Source organism: Convolutriloba macropyga, chromosome 15 (assembly GCF_964194025.1).
Source record: "Convolutriloba macropyga chromosome 15, txConMacr16.3, whole genome shotgun sequence".
Lineage (NCBI taxonomy): Eukaryota > Metazoa > Xenacoelomorpha > Acoela > Convolutidae > Convolutriloba > Convolutriloba macropyga.
Genome location: NC_134482.1, coordinates 7,171,053 through 7,187,978, shown reverse-complemented (window position 1 = coordinate 7,187,978; position 16,926 = coordinate 7,171,053). Strand labels below are relative to the sequence as shown.

The 16,926-nt window shown below is 35.3% G+C and overlaps 1 protein-coding gene across 3 annotated transcripts in view; it reads right to left on the bottom strand.

Annotated features, from left to right (window-relative positions):
• Positions 1–7,567: 7,567 nt before the first annotated feature.
• The window catches only part of LOC142354469 (uncharacterized), a 54,605-nt gene continuing 45,246 nt past the window's right edge, over positions 7,568–16,926 (bottom strand). For 2 of the 3 annotated variants that reach the window (XM_075406772.1, XM_075406773.1), the window contains exon 7: positions 14,789–16,734. In XM_075406772.1, the coding sequence (XP_075262887.1) occupies positions 15,418–16,734 (1,317 nt within the window). In that variant the 3' untranslated portion in view covers positions 14,789–15,417. Of the gene's footprint in view, positions 8,373–13,529; positions 14,024–14,788; positions 16,735–16,926 lie in introns of those variants that run through there. The other variant, XR_012761089.1, reaches the window with a different exon arrangement.

Below are 16,926 nucleotides of genomic sequence, written 5' to 3'. Positions count from 1 at the left end.
TGAAATTTCTGACAACTGAAAGCAAAACTAAAATGAGGGAGCTAGGGGAAAGCTAGAATGATACATGCTAGAATGTACTGAATATAGGTACGATATAAGAATCACAGAAAAAGGACTACTTCTTGAAGTAAAAACATCAAAATTAAAAAAAAAAATGAAACGAATAGTTCAAAATTAAGCAATCTAGACTTAGAATGAACAAAGAGCTATCCTCATGTAGAGATTTTTAAAAAGTAAAGCCAAATTTTAAAGACTCGAAACGCCGGGATATTTTGCAAAAACTCAAATTTTTCATAAACCATTTATGAAAAAATTATTAAGTGAATTTCAACAATTTCACGCCAAAAAATAATTGACGTATTATTAAAACGAATATAAATCCCTGATTACCTCACATAGAAATAGGCATTCAGCATATGAATTACCAACGGGAAGTTGCCATATGAACTGAGTTTTGATATGAACAAGGCTGAAAGCTCCAAAAAGGAAGGAATTAAGGGAAAAAAAGCCAAAAATTATTCACAAAATCAGGAAATATGTGCTAATTTTGAACTTGAAACGCATTATTAGGCGCTGAAAAGATCTTTGTATTTTTGAGCAATACATTGCAAAATGACGTCGAAATAAATTATTTCCACAAAAAAAGAAGTTACAAGCCAAAAATTGGACCAATTAGACCAAAAAAGCTTAAAACCGTTATATTTGCAATTCTGTTAAAGGCACTTTTCAAGGTCGAGACGTCAATCACTGAACGCAGCACATGATCAAAAAACTATTCTCTCTCAGAACAAATACGTTCACACAGCAATTTAACTCAATTTTGGTTTTAGGTCAAAAGGTCGTCTGAACGAATAGTACTTCCGGTAAAAAAAAACCAAAGAAAACCAATACACCTCTTCCAGTCGTAGAAAAAAGACGGCGCCCCAGTACAATTCAAATTCTTTGAGTTGTAAAACCCAGAGAAGGCCGGCCAATAGTAGCCTCAGCTATCGCTTTGCGGCTATTAAAATTTTTGTATTGAACAAGGCTATCTCTTAAGATTTGAAGCGTCAATAGCAATTTCTACGCCAAAACAGGTAAAAATTACCAATAAATGCGCACAGATTTATGCATCTCCCTTTACTGCGCTATCACAAATTTTTGTCGTCTGTTTGTGGGCAGTGGAAAGCATGAAAAGTGTGTGTCTAATTTGGAAAAAGTGCATTAATGATAATTTGGATACAGTGGACGTTTTTACAATATTTTAAGATAAAACTGGTTGCAGTTTCATCCAAAAAACTACAGATCACAGTTGAATTTTTCAGAAAAATGGCGTAAATTCAAATATGACGTGACAAGAACGTATACCTGGTCAACCAAATACCACTAAGGTATTAAATTTTACTAACCCGGAGGATGGTGGCAGAGCAAATCAGCAATGAATCAGTCTCAAGACATTCTGTTTTTTAGGATGCCCCGTACTCTGTTCATGTCACAATTTACACTGGCCAGCCTGATTTTTCTGCAAAATTTACTTCATGAAAAACAATATATTAAGCTTAACTCCCGCCAACAACGTTCGCTTTATATGCGATTCGAACTTCCGCGTGGGTACTTGTAACATTTAATTTGCGTAGGAAGTCGTAACCACTACGCAAAATGAGCTTTGTGGTAATTTCCTACAAACTACCTTAAGAAAAATGAAATTGTACACTTCTAAGGTAGTTACCAGTAGCTACAAAAGTATATTATTCTGCTCAGACTTACAATTTGGGTATGAGTAACTTTCAGACTATAAGGGCTAAGTTTAGCCTTGACGAACTCTATGATCTCAATATAATCATAACGAAGAAAAACTGCTTATAATGAAACTTAAAATATTCTGGAGATACAAGGTTTCATAACTGAAATAAGTTCTTACTCTTGAAATGTGCTGGTTCAGTGCTGAAAAGCACTGAACCAACTCCGGGTAAGTCCCAGGAAGTCAAATTTCAAGTCGTTCTGTTAGTTACCAGCAACCTGTTTCAGTACTGAAAGCAATTGCTTGTCAAATCGTAGAGATTAGTACAACGTCAATGAAAATATTGACATTGGTTATTAAAGTAAAGGAAAACGTTTTGATCGTCAGGTTTTAATTTCCACGTACTTTTTGAGCAAAATTTTGGATACAATTTCTATTCGTGATTATCTATCTGCGTTAAGTAAAATTTTCCTGTCTTTTATCTTGCTTTCCTAAATATAGATTTTGATTATTTAGGATGGAGGCTTATCCTATTCACAATTCCACAAATAGGCCTAGATAAAATCCGTAGAGCAAAAAAACAACTACAGGAAGGGGTAGCAACTTCAAACCTACTACTTTTAGACTTTAGACTAAAGGGTTATACCAAGCCCTTCGTTCGATTTCTAAATGAACTGTTTTGAGGCGTGCTAGAACTTTGCTCAATCGCCAATAAAAATAATTATGATATTAAAATAAGTTTGAAGTGAGTCTCTGTGTTATGTGATATGTATGTTCCTAAGAAATATTCTTACTAAAATGAATAAAGTGGTGACTCTAAGATTGGGGATTATACCAGGTACTCAATTCAATTAACTGATTAATCCATCAACCAATAAAATTAAACAAGACAATAGATGGCGTCAAGAGCTCGTCGGTGTTCACTCCACAACCCAACCAGACGAGTATTCACCAACTTGACAGAACGTTAAAACATTGCCCATCAGGTACTTCAGGTTACTGCAGACCATTTTAATTGTCTACTTGGTTCACCATTCCATACTACATGGGTTGACTTATCTTGCCAAGTTTTCTACGGGCAGGCAGGCCTACTCTCAGAGTGGCTTCACTATGCGGTCTCCTGGAAGGAGCTTGGCCGATTAATAATCTCAGAAATCAATCGTCTTGATGTCTCCGGCCTCAGTGTTGTCCTCCAGTTCGTGTCCTAACGTAACCTAATTATCGATTGGTTGATCACTATTTTTAACATTTAAATTCGAATATCACAACGATTTAGTTATTTTCAGATTGGTTTTACAAAAATTGGCCAAATTGGAGCCGTATTTATACTGCTTATCTATGTTTAGATATGATAGCTTAGTCCTATTTTTACCAAAGACTCCTAATCTTTGTAAGAAAAGTGCCTTTTTGGGGAAAATTTTTGGAAGGATTATGAAAATCATTCATAACTTTGATACCACAAGTCTCTAATATGGGTTTCTAATCCTCTATTACGGGTGTGCGAATTTGGTGGTAGATCTATCATAGCGTCTTTATCGGAATAAAAATTTACTCATTCAATCGTTCTTATGTTTTAATTTCCTTGCCATATTGCCCATCAGGTACTTCAGGTTACTGCAGACCATTTTAATTGTCTACTTGGTTCACCATTCCATACTACATGGGTTGACTTATCTTGCCAAGTTTTCTACGGGCAGGCAGGCCTACTCTCAGAGTGGCTTCACTATGCGGTCTCCTGGAAGGAGCTTGGCCGATTAATAATCTCAGAAATCAATCGTCTTGATGTCTCCGGCCTCAGTGTTGTCCTCCAGTTCGTGTCCTAACGTAACCTAATTATCGATTGGTTGATCACTATTTTTAACATTTAAATTCGAATATCACAACGATTTAGTTATTTTCAGATTGGTTTTACAAAAATTGGCCAAATTGGAGCCGTATTTATACTGCTTATCTATGTTTAGATATGATAGCTTAGTCCTATTTTTACCAAAGACTCCTAATCTTTGTAAGAAAAGTGCCTTTTTGGGGAAAATTTTTGGAAGGATTATGAAAATCATTCATAACTTTGATACCACAAGTCTCTAATATGGGTTTCTAATCCTCTATTACGGGTGTGCGAATTTGGTGGTAGATCTATCATAGCGTCTTTATCGGAATAAAAATTTACTCATTCAATCGTTCTTATGTTTTAATTTCCTTGCCATATTGCCCATCAGGTACTTCAGGTTACTGCAGACCATTTTAATTGTCTACTTGGTTCACCATTCCATACTACATGGGTTGACTTATCTTGCCAAGTCTTCTACGGGCAGGCAGGCCTACTCTCAGAGTGGCTTCACTATGCGGTCTCCTGGAAGGAGCTTGGCCGATTAATAATCTCAGAAATCAATCGTCTTGATGTCTCCGGCCTCAGTGTTGTCCTCCAGTTCGTGTCCTAACGTAACCTAATTATCGATTGGTTGATCACTATTTTTAACATTTAAATTCGAATATCACAACGATTTAGTTATTTTCAGATTGGTTTTACAAAAATTGGCCAAAATGGAGCCGTATTTATACTGCTTATCTATGTTTAGATATGATAGCTTAGTCCTATTTTTACCAAAGACTCCTAATCTTTGTAAGAAAAGTGCCTTTTTGGGGAAAATTTTTGGAAGGATTATGAAAATCATTCATAACTTTGATACCACAAGTCTCTAATATGGGTTTCTAATCCTCTATTACGGGTGTGCGAATTTGGTGGTAGATCTATCATAGCGTCTTTATCGGAATAAAAATTTACTCATTCAATCGTTCTTATGTTTTAATTTCCTTGCCATTATTATCTTTGTCAGGTTTCAAATTTAGAATTCGCTTCTTTGTTGTGGAATAATTCAAGGTCAGTATTAAATTGGTTCTTTTTTGAAAAATGCTACAGTTCAAGTTGCCGTTCCTCATCTATCTGCGTGAAATAAAATTTTCCTGTCTTTATCTTGCTTTCAGCGCCAACATTTAATCTCTGCACAACAAACGCAATTAACTGTAACGATAATCGTTTTCACTCAGCTGACTTTTAGACATGAACAAACAAATTAAGATAAAAAATTGTATCAACATAGCTGGCAGATTGCCAGGAAACAGCCGCAATAGCTTCGTAGATCTGCAGTCTCAAAAAACAGTCAAAAAGACAGACAAAAAAATTGTCTTTTCATTGGAGGATGATATGTTATAATTTTATTAAAAATCTGTTTAAGTTTTTGCTGCCTCTATTAGCTGCTCTCAAATAACCTTCATTTAGAGTGACACACACCCTTTTGACCTTTTGTCTTTGAAATAAATTATAATGGTCAATTTCAAAGTGAGGAAGTCATTTTTGAGAGTGAGGTAAGTCAAGTGTGACCAAAAATTTAATCACGCGAATGAACAAAAAACTCGCTCCACTAAGAAAGAAAAATGACGTCACGCACGCACTTCAGTTGAAACTGCATGAACGAATGAACAAAAAGCAGATTTGAAGTGATTGTGACGTCATATTGTCGTTACAAAAAGTGCGACGACGAAACAAAAAACAAAGCAGGACAATTCCTGACACACAATTCAAAGAATTTTCATTGAGTAAACAGAAAACTAGACCAAGAACGGGCTATGAATGGATTGGGAAAACCATTTAGGAAAAAATCCGATCCAAAAAAATTGAAAAAACTGTAAAAATTGAAGTGAAATTGCCACATGTGAACAAAAAAACCATTAGCGAGAAAGCGAAGTTTGGTTCCAACACCGTTTTCGCACTATACTTCAAAATTAGAGCGAAAAAATTTCACGCCGCAAACCCACTCCCTTTTGCGCTCCACTTCCTGTTTCGGCATGACCAAAATCACTACTCGAATTTGCCTTCAAAAATCATGAAAATGTGTGAACAGATCTTAAAAAAAAACATAGCCTGAAGAATTTCGGAAACGACTCGAAGTGAAAATCCATTTAAACGCAATCCAACTACTCATCAAACAAAACGTGCCTTCACTAATTTCAGATTATCTTGAAACAAAGTCATGAAACAAAAAAGTAAAAACAAAAAAATGAGATCCCGAAAAAACTATCTCTGCCAAAATAACCTCGTCAAAACGACTATTACTTACAAAAACCACTTATGTGAATTTTGAAAAAACTTGAGGCTAAAATAATGAAAAAAAGTGCTTAAAAACAACTTTTACTGAAAAACTAGAAAAAGTTACTAAATTTTTCAATATTTCAAAAACGTATGAATCCAACGAAAAATTCTCTTCAGCCAATAGGGTATCCAGATGCTCGCAAAACAATAGTCAAGTCATAATAGGCAAAGAAACTTGGCTAAAAACAGAAAAAAAACGAAAAACGAACATCCGACTTATCATAAAATTCAAATCAATTTCCAGAAACCTTCCAACCACTACCGAAACCAGCCTAAAATTAAAACAAAATCATAACCAAACCTCTTAACCAAAATAAATGAAAAAAAACTGCTTTAAAATGCCGCACGTGAAAAAAAATTTCGCTCGCTTGGAGAAATTTTTTTCACATCAATTTCTCGCGCTCTCAAAAACAGCGGTATGAACAAAAACCACTCTCTTTTCGCTCCGCTCTTCACTTTTGTTCAGCGCCAAAATCACTCCAAATTTTTTCACGCGTTTCATTTCCCGCTTCAAAAATCACTCCAATAAAATTGATTTAAAAAAAGGACTTCTCCAATACTCCTCTTCGAGTCGTAAAAAGACAGCGCCCCAATACAATTCAAATTCTTTGAATTGTAAAAAAACCAAGAGAAGGCAAATAACAGCCCCAGCTATCGCTGAGCGGCTATTAATAAAAAAAAACCTATCTAAAAACTTATATTATAAAAAAACCTATCTCTTAAGATTTGAAGCGTCAATAGCAATTTCGACATCTGAACAGAGATTAAGCATCTCCGTTTCCTTCATTAACACAAATTATTATTTGCGTGTTTGTAAATCGTGAAACAGAAGTAAAATGAGGAAGAAAATGATTTAGCACAGGACGTTAAGTTGGATCAGTGGTATAAGTACTCGAAGAATACAACAGTGTTGCTAAAATATGAATAGGGAATCTATTAGTGTTGGCGATATCTAATAAAAATTATAAGAACAAGGTTTTCTGCTAACTAGACAGACCTCTTAGTTCGCAATATACGTACGTGTAAAGCACTGCCGATTAGTCGTTAATGAAAACGTAAATAAGATACCTTTACCGTGCCTTTAACTATGACATCTCATTGTGAATTGAAAACTATTATCAAGATAAGGAAGACATAATTTTTAACTAAAAATTATAATATGCTTTGAACTTTTCCATTTAAAAAGATATACAATGACCAGATCCTTTTAATTTTACTCGGAAACACCCAAAGTCTCAAATTTCTATACCTTCGCCGTTACCCTTTCCAGGAAAGAATCCATACTCATCCAAATCGCCAATAAATCGTAAATCAGTCAGAGTTACGCTGAATTTCTGCATGAAATTAATGGAAGGGAAATTTTCCAAGGGGGAGATAACACAGACCTCAGGATTTGGTCCGATAAAATTTGATTCAAATAAGATGTTCTCATTGCTATTAAGTAATGGTTAAGTGACTCTGCTTAAGCCACTGAGAACTTTGGCGTTTATCGAGAACCACGAAGCGATTCGAGATATTGAGTCAGAATTTCGAAGTGACTTCTGCAGAGTGATTTAACCATGCTTAAAACGCGAAACGCGCATGTTTTAAAATGACGATTCAACTTCTGGCTAAGTAGCAACTTCTGGCATTTTGACTTCTGGCACTAAAGACTTTCGGCATTTTAAAATGTGCAAGTGAGTGTTTTAAGAACAAAAGTCTCAAATTTCAACAGATTTATTGAGGCTCCTTCTGATACGGAAACCATAATCATCTAAATCGTCTATTAATCTAATATCTAATGCAGTTATGTTCAATTTCCTCAAAACGCAAACTTCCTGGAAAATCAGTAGCTTTAAGGCACATCGTTTGATCATGTTTTCATTGGCATCAATCCATTCCGAAACCAAACTCGAGGACTCTTGTTCCGATTCTGTTTTTCTTCGGAGGGATAGCACTTCAAGTTCTGGGTTCTTTTCGATAATTTTCAGCATAAGAGATAGAATGAGGCTCAATTGTTCACTTCTCCATCCATCCAGCACAACATTTAGAATTTTAAAAGAAAAATCACAAGTTAAGAAAGCTGCATCTGATAGAAAGCACTCCAAATCATCGTTGGAAACGCTGACGCAAAGATTTCGAATTCGCTTTGCAGAGGAAGTTGATAATAGATTTATTCCACTGTATGTGGTCGAGAAGGAGTAACAATTTACAGGAATCTCTCTTAATTTGATCAAACCTCCCTCTCTCCTCCCTTTATTTTCCCTCACCTCAAGACATTGCAGAGACGGAAAACACTTTTCAATAATATGCGATAAAGATTCAATATGCAGGTTTTGATGGTAACCCGCAGCACATTTGAAAAATTTCATTCTTCTGAACTGCGCCGCCTGGACAGATATGAAATCATCGATTTCTAAAGAGCAGCCATAAATTGTTAATCGCTCTAGACTAGGAAGCGCTTTGGACAATTCAACAAATGAGAAAACTTCAAGTTTTGTTTGCAAAACCAGACATCGCAAATTTCTTAGTAAACATTGTTAACATTCATCAATTTGAAAACAAAATCAGTATATATTAATATCAGCCGATTATTCTCCTTTTTATTGAAAAACTTTGAGCCAAAATGGCACCTGTCTGGATATAGTATCTCCAACTTGAAAAAAAAACCTAATCGACTACCGTCAAGTGAATTGCTTTCAAACTAGTGGCCAGCAGTTGACTTCGTTAGTATATAGCTTTGGCCTAAAGAGCGTATAACAGCATCTTGCAGGGGTTGAAATAGTTACATTTTTGCCTTTTAAGAAACCCCATGACATAAGAATCGGTATTTTTGCAAGTTTCAAGATTGGCATAGGAAACCACTTACACTGAGGTCAAATATTTCCTCACTTTCGTAGAGCCATACTATAGCACAGTAATTTATGCGCTATGAAGAAATCGATACATATCAGTTTTTCTAACAAGTCAAAAGCTACATCTTTTAATTGCAGCATGTTGACAAAAAAGGAGCATGTTGACAAAAAAAGGAGCATATTGACAAAATATCACATGTCAAAATATTTTTCAAAACAATAGGACAATAAGTTTCTAAAAATTTACTTCAAAAAAATACCGTAAAATTTCAACGGTCTTCTACTGACGTGAAACCCTAATTTACTTAAATAAATACTTGAATGAAGAGATCATTTTCAACTCTTGCTACTGTCAAAATATATAAAACATAACCGACTAAACGTCGGAATAAATGCTCTCGAACAACCAGTGGGAGCTCTAATCAATTGCAGCCTGCTTCAGTCGGGGGATGGGACTAAGAACTTCAATATTGGGCTTCAAATAACCGCATTAGAGGTTAATATATACACGCGATACACTGCACACCTCGAAACCAGGTTCATAAGAGCAAAAATAATAAAACTTAAAAACCGTGTGGAATTATTTTCAATTCACGAAAAAGTTTAATAAATGATTCAAGATCTTAAAATTTATTGAAAAATGCATAAAGAGCAGAAGTTGTTAGGGTCAAGTTCAACTGCTTTGTAACTTTGGGAGCAACCAACTCAAATGAATAAGTTCTTCCAAATTAGTCGTCGTCTCAACAAATAGTAACTTTAGTTATTTGGAGAGTTAGAATCTTCACATGGTAGCCTCAATAAGGTCCCAGTTACCGCTTTCGGCTTTCACATTTAGGCGGAAGGACTCTGTTTTCTAGCTTTTAATGATTGGTTCTATCTTGGTTCTGCTACTTTATCGTTTAACAAACAGCTCACTAAGAGCCGAACGATGAAAATCAGCTCAAAAATTAGTGCAGTACTATCACTCATAAAGGACCGAAACAATATGTTCAAGTCTGAATTCAAAAACAGTCAAAACGGTTTTGAAAATCCCGAAAACTTAATATAGCTAAACAACTTAAAATAAGGACACATTCACAAAAGACTGAAAAACTTTTAATTCTTTTTGAACTACTTCGTATGATCTCAACTCTGCTTTAATAGCGTTCACTATAAGGTGGACAATAATGTTGGCTCTGGTCTTAAGCACAAAGTATTGGATTTTTAAATTGATCTTTTCTGATTTTCATTTTAAAGGCACTATCACCCGGGTCAACGATCATACAACTTTCTTTGATTTCGTCCTAGGTCATATATGATTCTTAGTAATCATACTAGGTCATATATGATTTGCATGAATTCTTGGTAGTCATACAAGGACCATATATGATTTCCTAGAAATCATACAAAAAATAATCATGCGCTAAAATAATAACTTTGTGGTTTAAACGTATTCAGAAAACGAATATGACGTGATATGCATTTTTTTCTTGACTAATTTTTTTATAAATGAGCATTTATATGTATAAACTGGCTTCAGAGTATGTCAAAAACTTTCTTGGTGGTGGTACTTTTCAAAATAAGAAAAAATACTACCCAAAGCTGTCGGTTACTGACCGACTGCTCGGGGACTGTGATTTTCAATTTTTTAACATTTTCGCTAGTGACAATTTGATAACAAAAACAAGACAACTAGCACGCGAAAGGATGTGTTCACCAGTCACCAAGGAAGGCTTCAGTTAATATTGTTTTTTGGAATCAGAAAAGTACTAACCAAGGGGATAATAGTGATATCTAGACAGCTCGCTCATTTGAAACATAAAGTCCATTTGAACTATTTTTTTTTTCGATAGCATATAAACCAAGCAATATAAAAAGGAACTCAATCATTTCTTGCACAGTTCTGTAAAGACATTTTCATCCACCGTCAGTCTGCATGATTAGGTCCACATTTTTGTGGTCTAAGTCGCAAATAACGTCAACAGCACACCTGCTTCTAGAAAATGCATGATTGTTTGTTTTCTTAGTTTGACGTCCACCGAGATCATTGGCATTTCAATGCATAAACGTGTTTATGTATCTAGTGTGAACAAATAAAAAAGACATGCATAATTTATTCGTTTAATTTGTCATATAGAATGCCTATGGCGGTCATATGGTATCCTGGTATCCTAAACAGCCAAATGTCGGCTCATTTAGGTAAACCGCGAGACAGTGACATATGATGTCATTAAAATAGCGTAAAACAGCATCTTCTAGGGGTTGAAATGGTTAATTTTTTGCGTTTTAAGAAACCCCATGAAGTATGAATCGGTATTTTTGCAAGTTTCAAGATTGGCATAGGAAACCACCCACACTGAGGGCGAATGTTTCCTCGCTTTAGTTTAGCCATACCATAGCACAGTAATTTATGCGCTATCAAGAAATCAGTACACATCAGTTCTTCTCACGAGTAAAAAGCTACATCTTTTAATTGCATCATGCTGACAAAAAAGGAGCACGTTGACAAAATATCATATATCCATAAATTTTTCAAAACAATAGGACATATGTTTCTAAAATTTTACGTCTAATAGAAAATACCGTAAAATATCAACAGTCTTCTATTGAGGTGAAAAACTAAATTACTTAATCAAACAAACATACCTCGCAGATTACCGGAAAATAGCCGCCGTTGATTCCAAAAAAGCATGATTGGGATTGAAAAAATAGCAGATATTGGAAAAAAAATTTTGTACAAAAACATTTCTAAAGTCCGATTTATTTTAATGGCATTTCGTAGTTGAACATACTTCTGTTTCTTAGAGAGGCTACAGGGGCTACTATCAATACTAATAATCATTAGAGATGGTAACTAAGACTTATAGGAACGACGTTCAAATACCGGGCATCTAAAAATGGGCTTTATGGGTTTATCCCGTTTCTATTTCTGACTTCAATTTTTTATACTGACTCTGTTCATTTTGAATTTCTTTGCTGGGCAACTGATGCTCAAAATCACTCTTAGCAGAATGAGAGAAGAGAGAAACTAGCCTAGAGAAGTCAAAGATTTCACGCAAAATGTTGAAAAAGCGGCAAAATGAGGTAAAGCGAAAAAAAAGTTCGACGAAGTAAAAAACATAGCCGGAAGAATTCCGGAAGCGACTCGAAGGAGAAATCTGACTATTCTCACTAATCAGATGCATCACCAGCATAATATCAATCGACAGACCGTGTAACCAATTCACAAAGAAAAAACTGGAGAACTGGAAACTTGACAAAGGACCAAATCAAATAATATTCTCTAAAAATCCAAACAAAATTCTCTACAAAAAGATAACATGCAGCTTCTCATCCATAACTCATAGAAATCAATTAGTTATATATTTGGCTAGATCAATCGCCCACCTAGTACTTGCAGAGAAACGTTAAACAACAAACTAAAAAAACGACTACGAAAAACTCTTTAACGAATTAGAGATTTGTATAATTTGTTTAAATGAAAACTGCCCTGCTAAGCCTTCAGGTGCAAATTCATAGTATCGACACATACAAAAATGCTCCTTATTGAGAAAAAGTTACCAACAAAAAACATTAAATTGGAAGAAATAGGCCCTGTTTTAATTAACGTTTAACTTAAAGACAAAAAGTGCCCAAAATTTTCTCTGATTTACTCGATTTTCTTTAACAAAAACAACTCGAAACTAATATCAATCAAAATGAGAGACATCCAAAAGAGCTTCAACAACTGACTTCCACTAGAAAACTCCCCAAATTCTATCCAAGGTTGAGGAAGAATAGAAACGCCATTTAAAACCAAATTGAAAAAATAAAAAACGAGAAAAGTTTTTTTAAATTTTACAAGAAAAACTAAAGCCAAATAAAGTTACTTTGAGCAAATAGAGCAATGAAATGCTCGCGAAAAAAATGGGCAAGTCATAAAAAGCTAAAGAAAGTAACTACCATTGAAAAAAAAACGAAAAAAGCCAAAACATTTTGAAAAAGTGGTTAAAAAATTCTTAATTTTTCTGTCATTTTTCTTCAGAAAAAATGTTTTATAACAACAAAATTGTAATCAATTTGTATCCCTGATGATCCTTGAGTAACGAGCTTCTATGCAAATTGCACTTAAAGCAGTAAAAACAAAAGGCCAAAATACATTAAATTTCGTCGAAAAATCAGCAAAACTGATCAAAAACCTCCAAATTTGCATAAAACTCAAATTAACTACTTGAAACCTTCAATTCCTATCAGAACGAGCCCAAATCCAATACAATATCATAATCAAACCTTATAAACAAGAAAAATTGCAAAAAAAACTGCTTTTAAAAGCCCCACGTCAACAAAATTTTTGCACACATCAATTTCTCGCTCTCTCAAAAACAGCGGTATGAACAAAAACCACTCTCTTTTCGCTCCAATCTTCACTTTTGTTCAGCAACCAAATCACTCCAAATTTTTTCACGCGTTTCATTTCCCGCTTCAAAAATCACTCCAATAAAATTGATTAAAAAAAAAGGACTTATCCAATACTCCTCTTCGAGTCGTAAAAATAGGAGCGCTATAATAGCCGGCTGAGAAGATGAGGGCGGCTATTAAAAATTTGAATGAAGAGATCATTTTCAACCCATGCTACTGACACAATACATAAAACATACAATTTTTCATACGTAGAAACTCATCTCTCAATTGTTTCTTCAAAAAAGTTATCTCGTGTTTTTTTTTGAAAATTCTGAACATTTAATTCTAAAATAGCCTTCCGGTTCTCTGGCTATCTGATAAAATCTCTAAGTCTTTAAAAAAAAAAATTTGCAATTACTAAGATTTAGATATTGCTCATCGGCAAATTCGGATTTCGATTGTTAACAACGTTTCCCTGAAAGCCAGAGCAAGTTGATGTAGATCGGACGCTAAAATGCTAGATAAAATATCCAATGAAGTGACCAGCTCAGCGCTGCGCAAAGCGGGGGCATTATAATGGTCACCTATTTTAATCAATTCTATTTCCAGTCGAGTTTGATTATTGCATAAGGGCTCGTAAGCCGGAGACAGTGCCGCATCAAGAAATTTGAAATCTTCGGATTTAAAAACAAACCAGTTATCAATTTTCAAAACTTGCAAGGAATTCGCAAACAATTTCTCGTAACCAATCAACGGCATTAGTTCTTTTCGGGGTTTGCCATGTAGACCCAAATGGAGCCAGTAAAATTTCCAATTTGATTCGCTCATAAAACTCAAAGCGCTGTCAAATTTCACCAACTCTTCTTCTGCACACCAATTTGACAACGCGAATAACAGACAACAGTCGTCTATTAGGTCTCGGGCTGTGGTGCAGGTGCCTCGCAAACGCATAATATCCCGAAACTGTGCAAGAGATTTCAGGAAGTCTGTCGGCTTCTGATGTGAATATATCAAATATTGGCCTATTGATTGCCACGAGTGTAATGGCAAGTCAAGAATATTCGCCATTACAATTGTTTCAAACAAATGGTAACTAAAAATAGCTATTTATCGAGAGTAAGTTCGACACAATCTCGGCACCAAGTTAATCTATGCACCATTCTTGAGGCAGATTCATTAGAGAATAGAAAATATTGATCATACCCTCTTCAATCCACCTAAAATTCCAAATCTATTGATAGAACACATATCAAGGTAACGGCACCAAAAGCTCTTTAAAACAATAGAACTAAATCGCACAGCTACAAATTAAATCCATTCGCACACGCCGTCAAGGCCAGATTATTTAACCGAATAATGGTAAGTTAAAATAACATAGCTGAAATTCATCCAGCGAACATGCTTTCCGATGAATATGGTGGGGTGGGCCGGCATTGTATACCACCCAATATATATGGGTTGTTTTTTGTCTCTGCTTTCCCGTGGTTTCGTTTTTGCTGCCGTAATTAAGCTAGGATAAGGGTGACTTCAGCGGGTTTTCCAAGTCAACCCCCCCCCCCCCATTCCCCTCCCACCTACAACCCCATAAATCCTGATTGCTTCCAGCCATGTAATGATTTAAGTTTTTCTGAATCCACATCTACAACTCGGGTGCACAAAAAATTTCCCCACACCACTTAATTTTTTATTTTCGTTTCCTCACTACGCAACTTTTGTAGGGTTCAAAGATTTGAGGGTTCAGAGAAAATAAATTTTGATATCAATTTGTATACAAGCAAAAATTCAATTGAAAGCACAATTTGAGAAGCTCCCATCATTAAAACAACTATATTATCAGACAATTCCAACACGTTTATGCTTCAGGATTTTTATTTTATGAAATTTAAAAATGATCAATACACAAATAATTCAGTACACAAACAAAGAAATTGTAAAACCTTAAGACAAGCTATAATGGAGATAATTACTGGCAGCAATAAAACCAGAAGCAATAAATTGATCATGTACAATTTCGAAATCAAGACAATTCACAACGAAAAAGGAAGCATTGAAAAAAACGATCAAGTATCAAAGTTCAATCATAACCGACAGACTTTAATCCGATTGCTCTCGATCAACGGTAGGGAATAACTTCTTCGATTTAAGCATCACTGTGTTTAGTCTAAATTTGAAGCGGCGGATTTAGTGACTCCATTCTACTTTTTCGAGCTATAGTAAAACAGTTCAACTGCTGCAAATCTTTGAAAGAGAACGATTTAATGTACGCCAAAACTCGAAGACATGAAACGTCTGAAAAATTAGAGCTAAACAGCCAAATTTATACCACAATTTGTCTGAAAGCAATCAATTAATCTGATCTATTCCTTGAAGTAAAGTTCATACAACGGCAACACTCGACTATTAAGTTTTCTGACACAATAAAAGGTATCAAAACAACCCGCAGATCTATTCTTTTTGTAAATATAGTGGAAATCACAACTACAACCTTCCTTATTTTCTTCATCGGAAAATGGTCCATAAATTCCATAAAATGGAACCTCGCAACTTTTCCTGAAAAATCCAGGAATCAGTTTGCATACCACAACGCATTTCTGAGACATTTCAGTTTTCGATTCCGCAAGTTTGAACGCCGCTTCCAATTTTGTAGCAAAGAAAGTTCCGACTCCAAGCATTGTCCATTCTTTCATCAAATCGTCAAATCCTCGTTTGAAAACCCTCTCTGCTTGGTGAGGCGTGGTCACGTAATAAACAACAACAGGCTCAAGTTCCGCAATCCATAAATGATCGCTTAAATTTATTGCTAACTTTTTATCCAATTTAGATTTACAAATTGACAATTCTCTTTCCAGCTCTAAAACATTCTCCCCACGTTCGTTGGGATAATAAAATGCCCGTTCTAATTCGTAATTCCTCTCCGCTTTAAATCCCGAGTCGAGGTCAGTGAATTCTGTGAGTGGAATTTGTACATGCACGAAAAGATAGTGCATATGCATGGGGTTCTCAGGGTCGGAAAGTTGCATCAGGTCAAAATTCAAAGGCTGAACATTTGCTTTCATCAACAGCCCTCCAGTTCTATTCCTCGCCATTCTCTCCACCTCTTTGAAATGGGCTCGATAATTCAACTCACCAATTAATTTCTGGACATTTTGGCATTCTTCTAGTAAACATTTCTTACAGTAGGACAGACCTTTGCACGTATGATCTCCGTAACCATGACCAATTGCTCGCTTTAATGTCGCCTCGTGTCGTCGGTTGTAATCACAATCAAACCCGCTCGGCCTTTCATCAAATATGTCAAATGTACAATATGGATTACGAGCACCATTGCCCCTACTACTAGCCCCTTTGAAACTTTCCAACGCACAATCACCAAATCTAACAACATCGCCTACGCCTCCTTTAACATTTTGGACAATTAAATCAACTTGTGCTTCCATAATATCGATTGTTCGCCTATAACTGTTTATTGTTGATTCATGATCCCATTGCTCCACTCGAAGTTGGTACTTCATCCGACTTATTTTTGATCGGATCTGATCTAACACGCCCTCTTGCATCGAGAACCTGCCATGTGCAATATTAACCGATTGTGGATTCACACCAAGTGACTGGGTTCGTTTTTCGCCAAAAATTTGTCTCCTTTCCTTTGCTGAACGGTCTGACGATGTATTAGCCTTAAAATCACATAAAATGCATTATAATCGCTTCTCTAACTAATATAATTTCAACGATTCGACAGAAACTACAGAAACATGGAGTTGGAGGGATCTGATATTTACGCAATGTTTTCACAAAAGCTCCCAGTAAATTGAAAATTGGTTTAGCGAAGAAAAATTTATTCAGACCACAAAATATTTGGAAGTTCT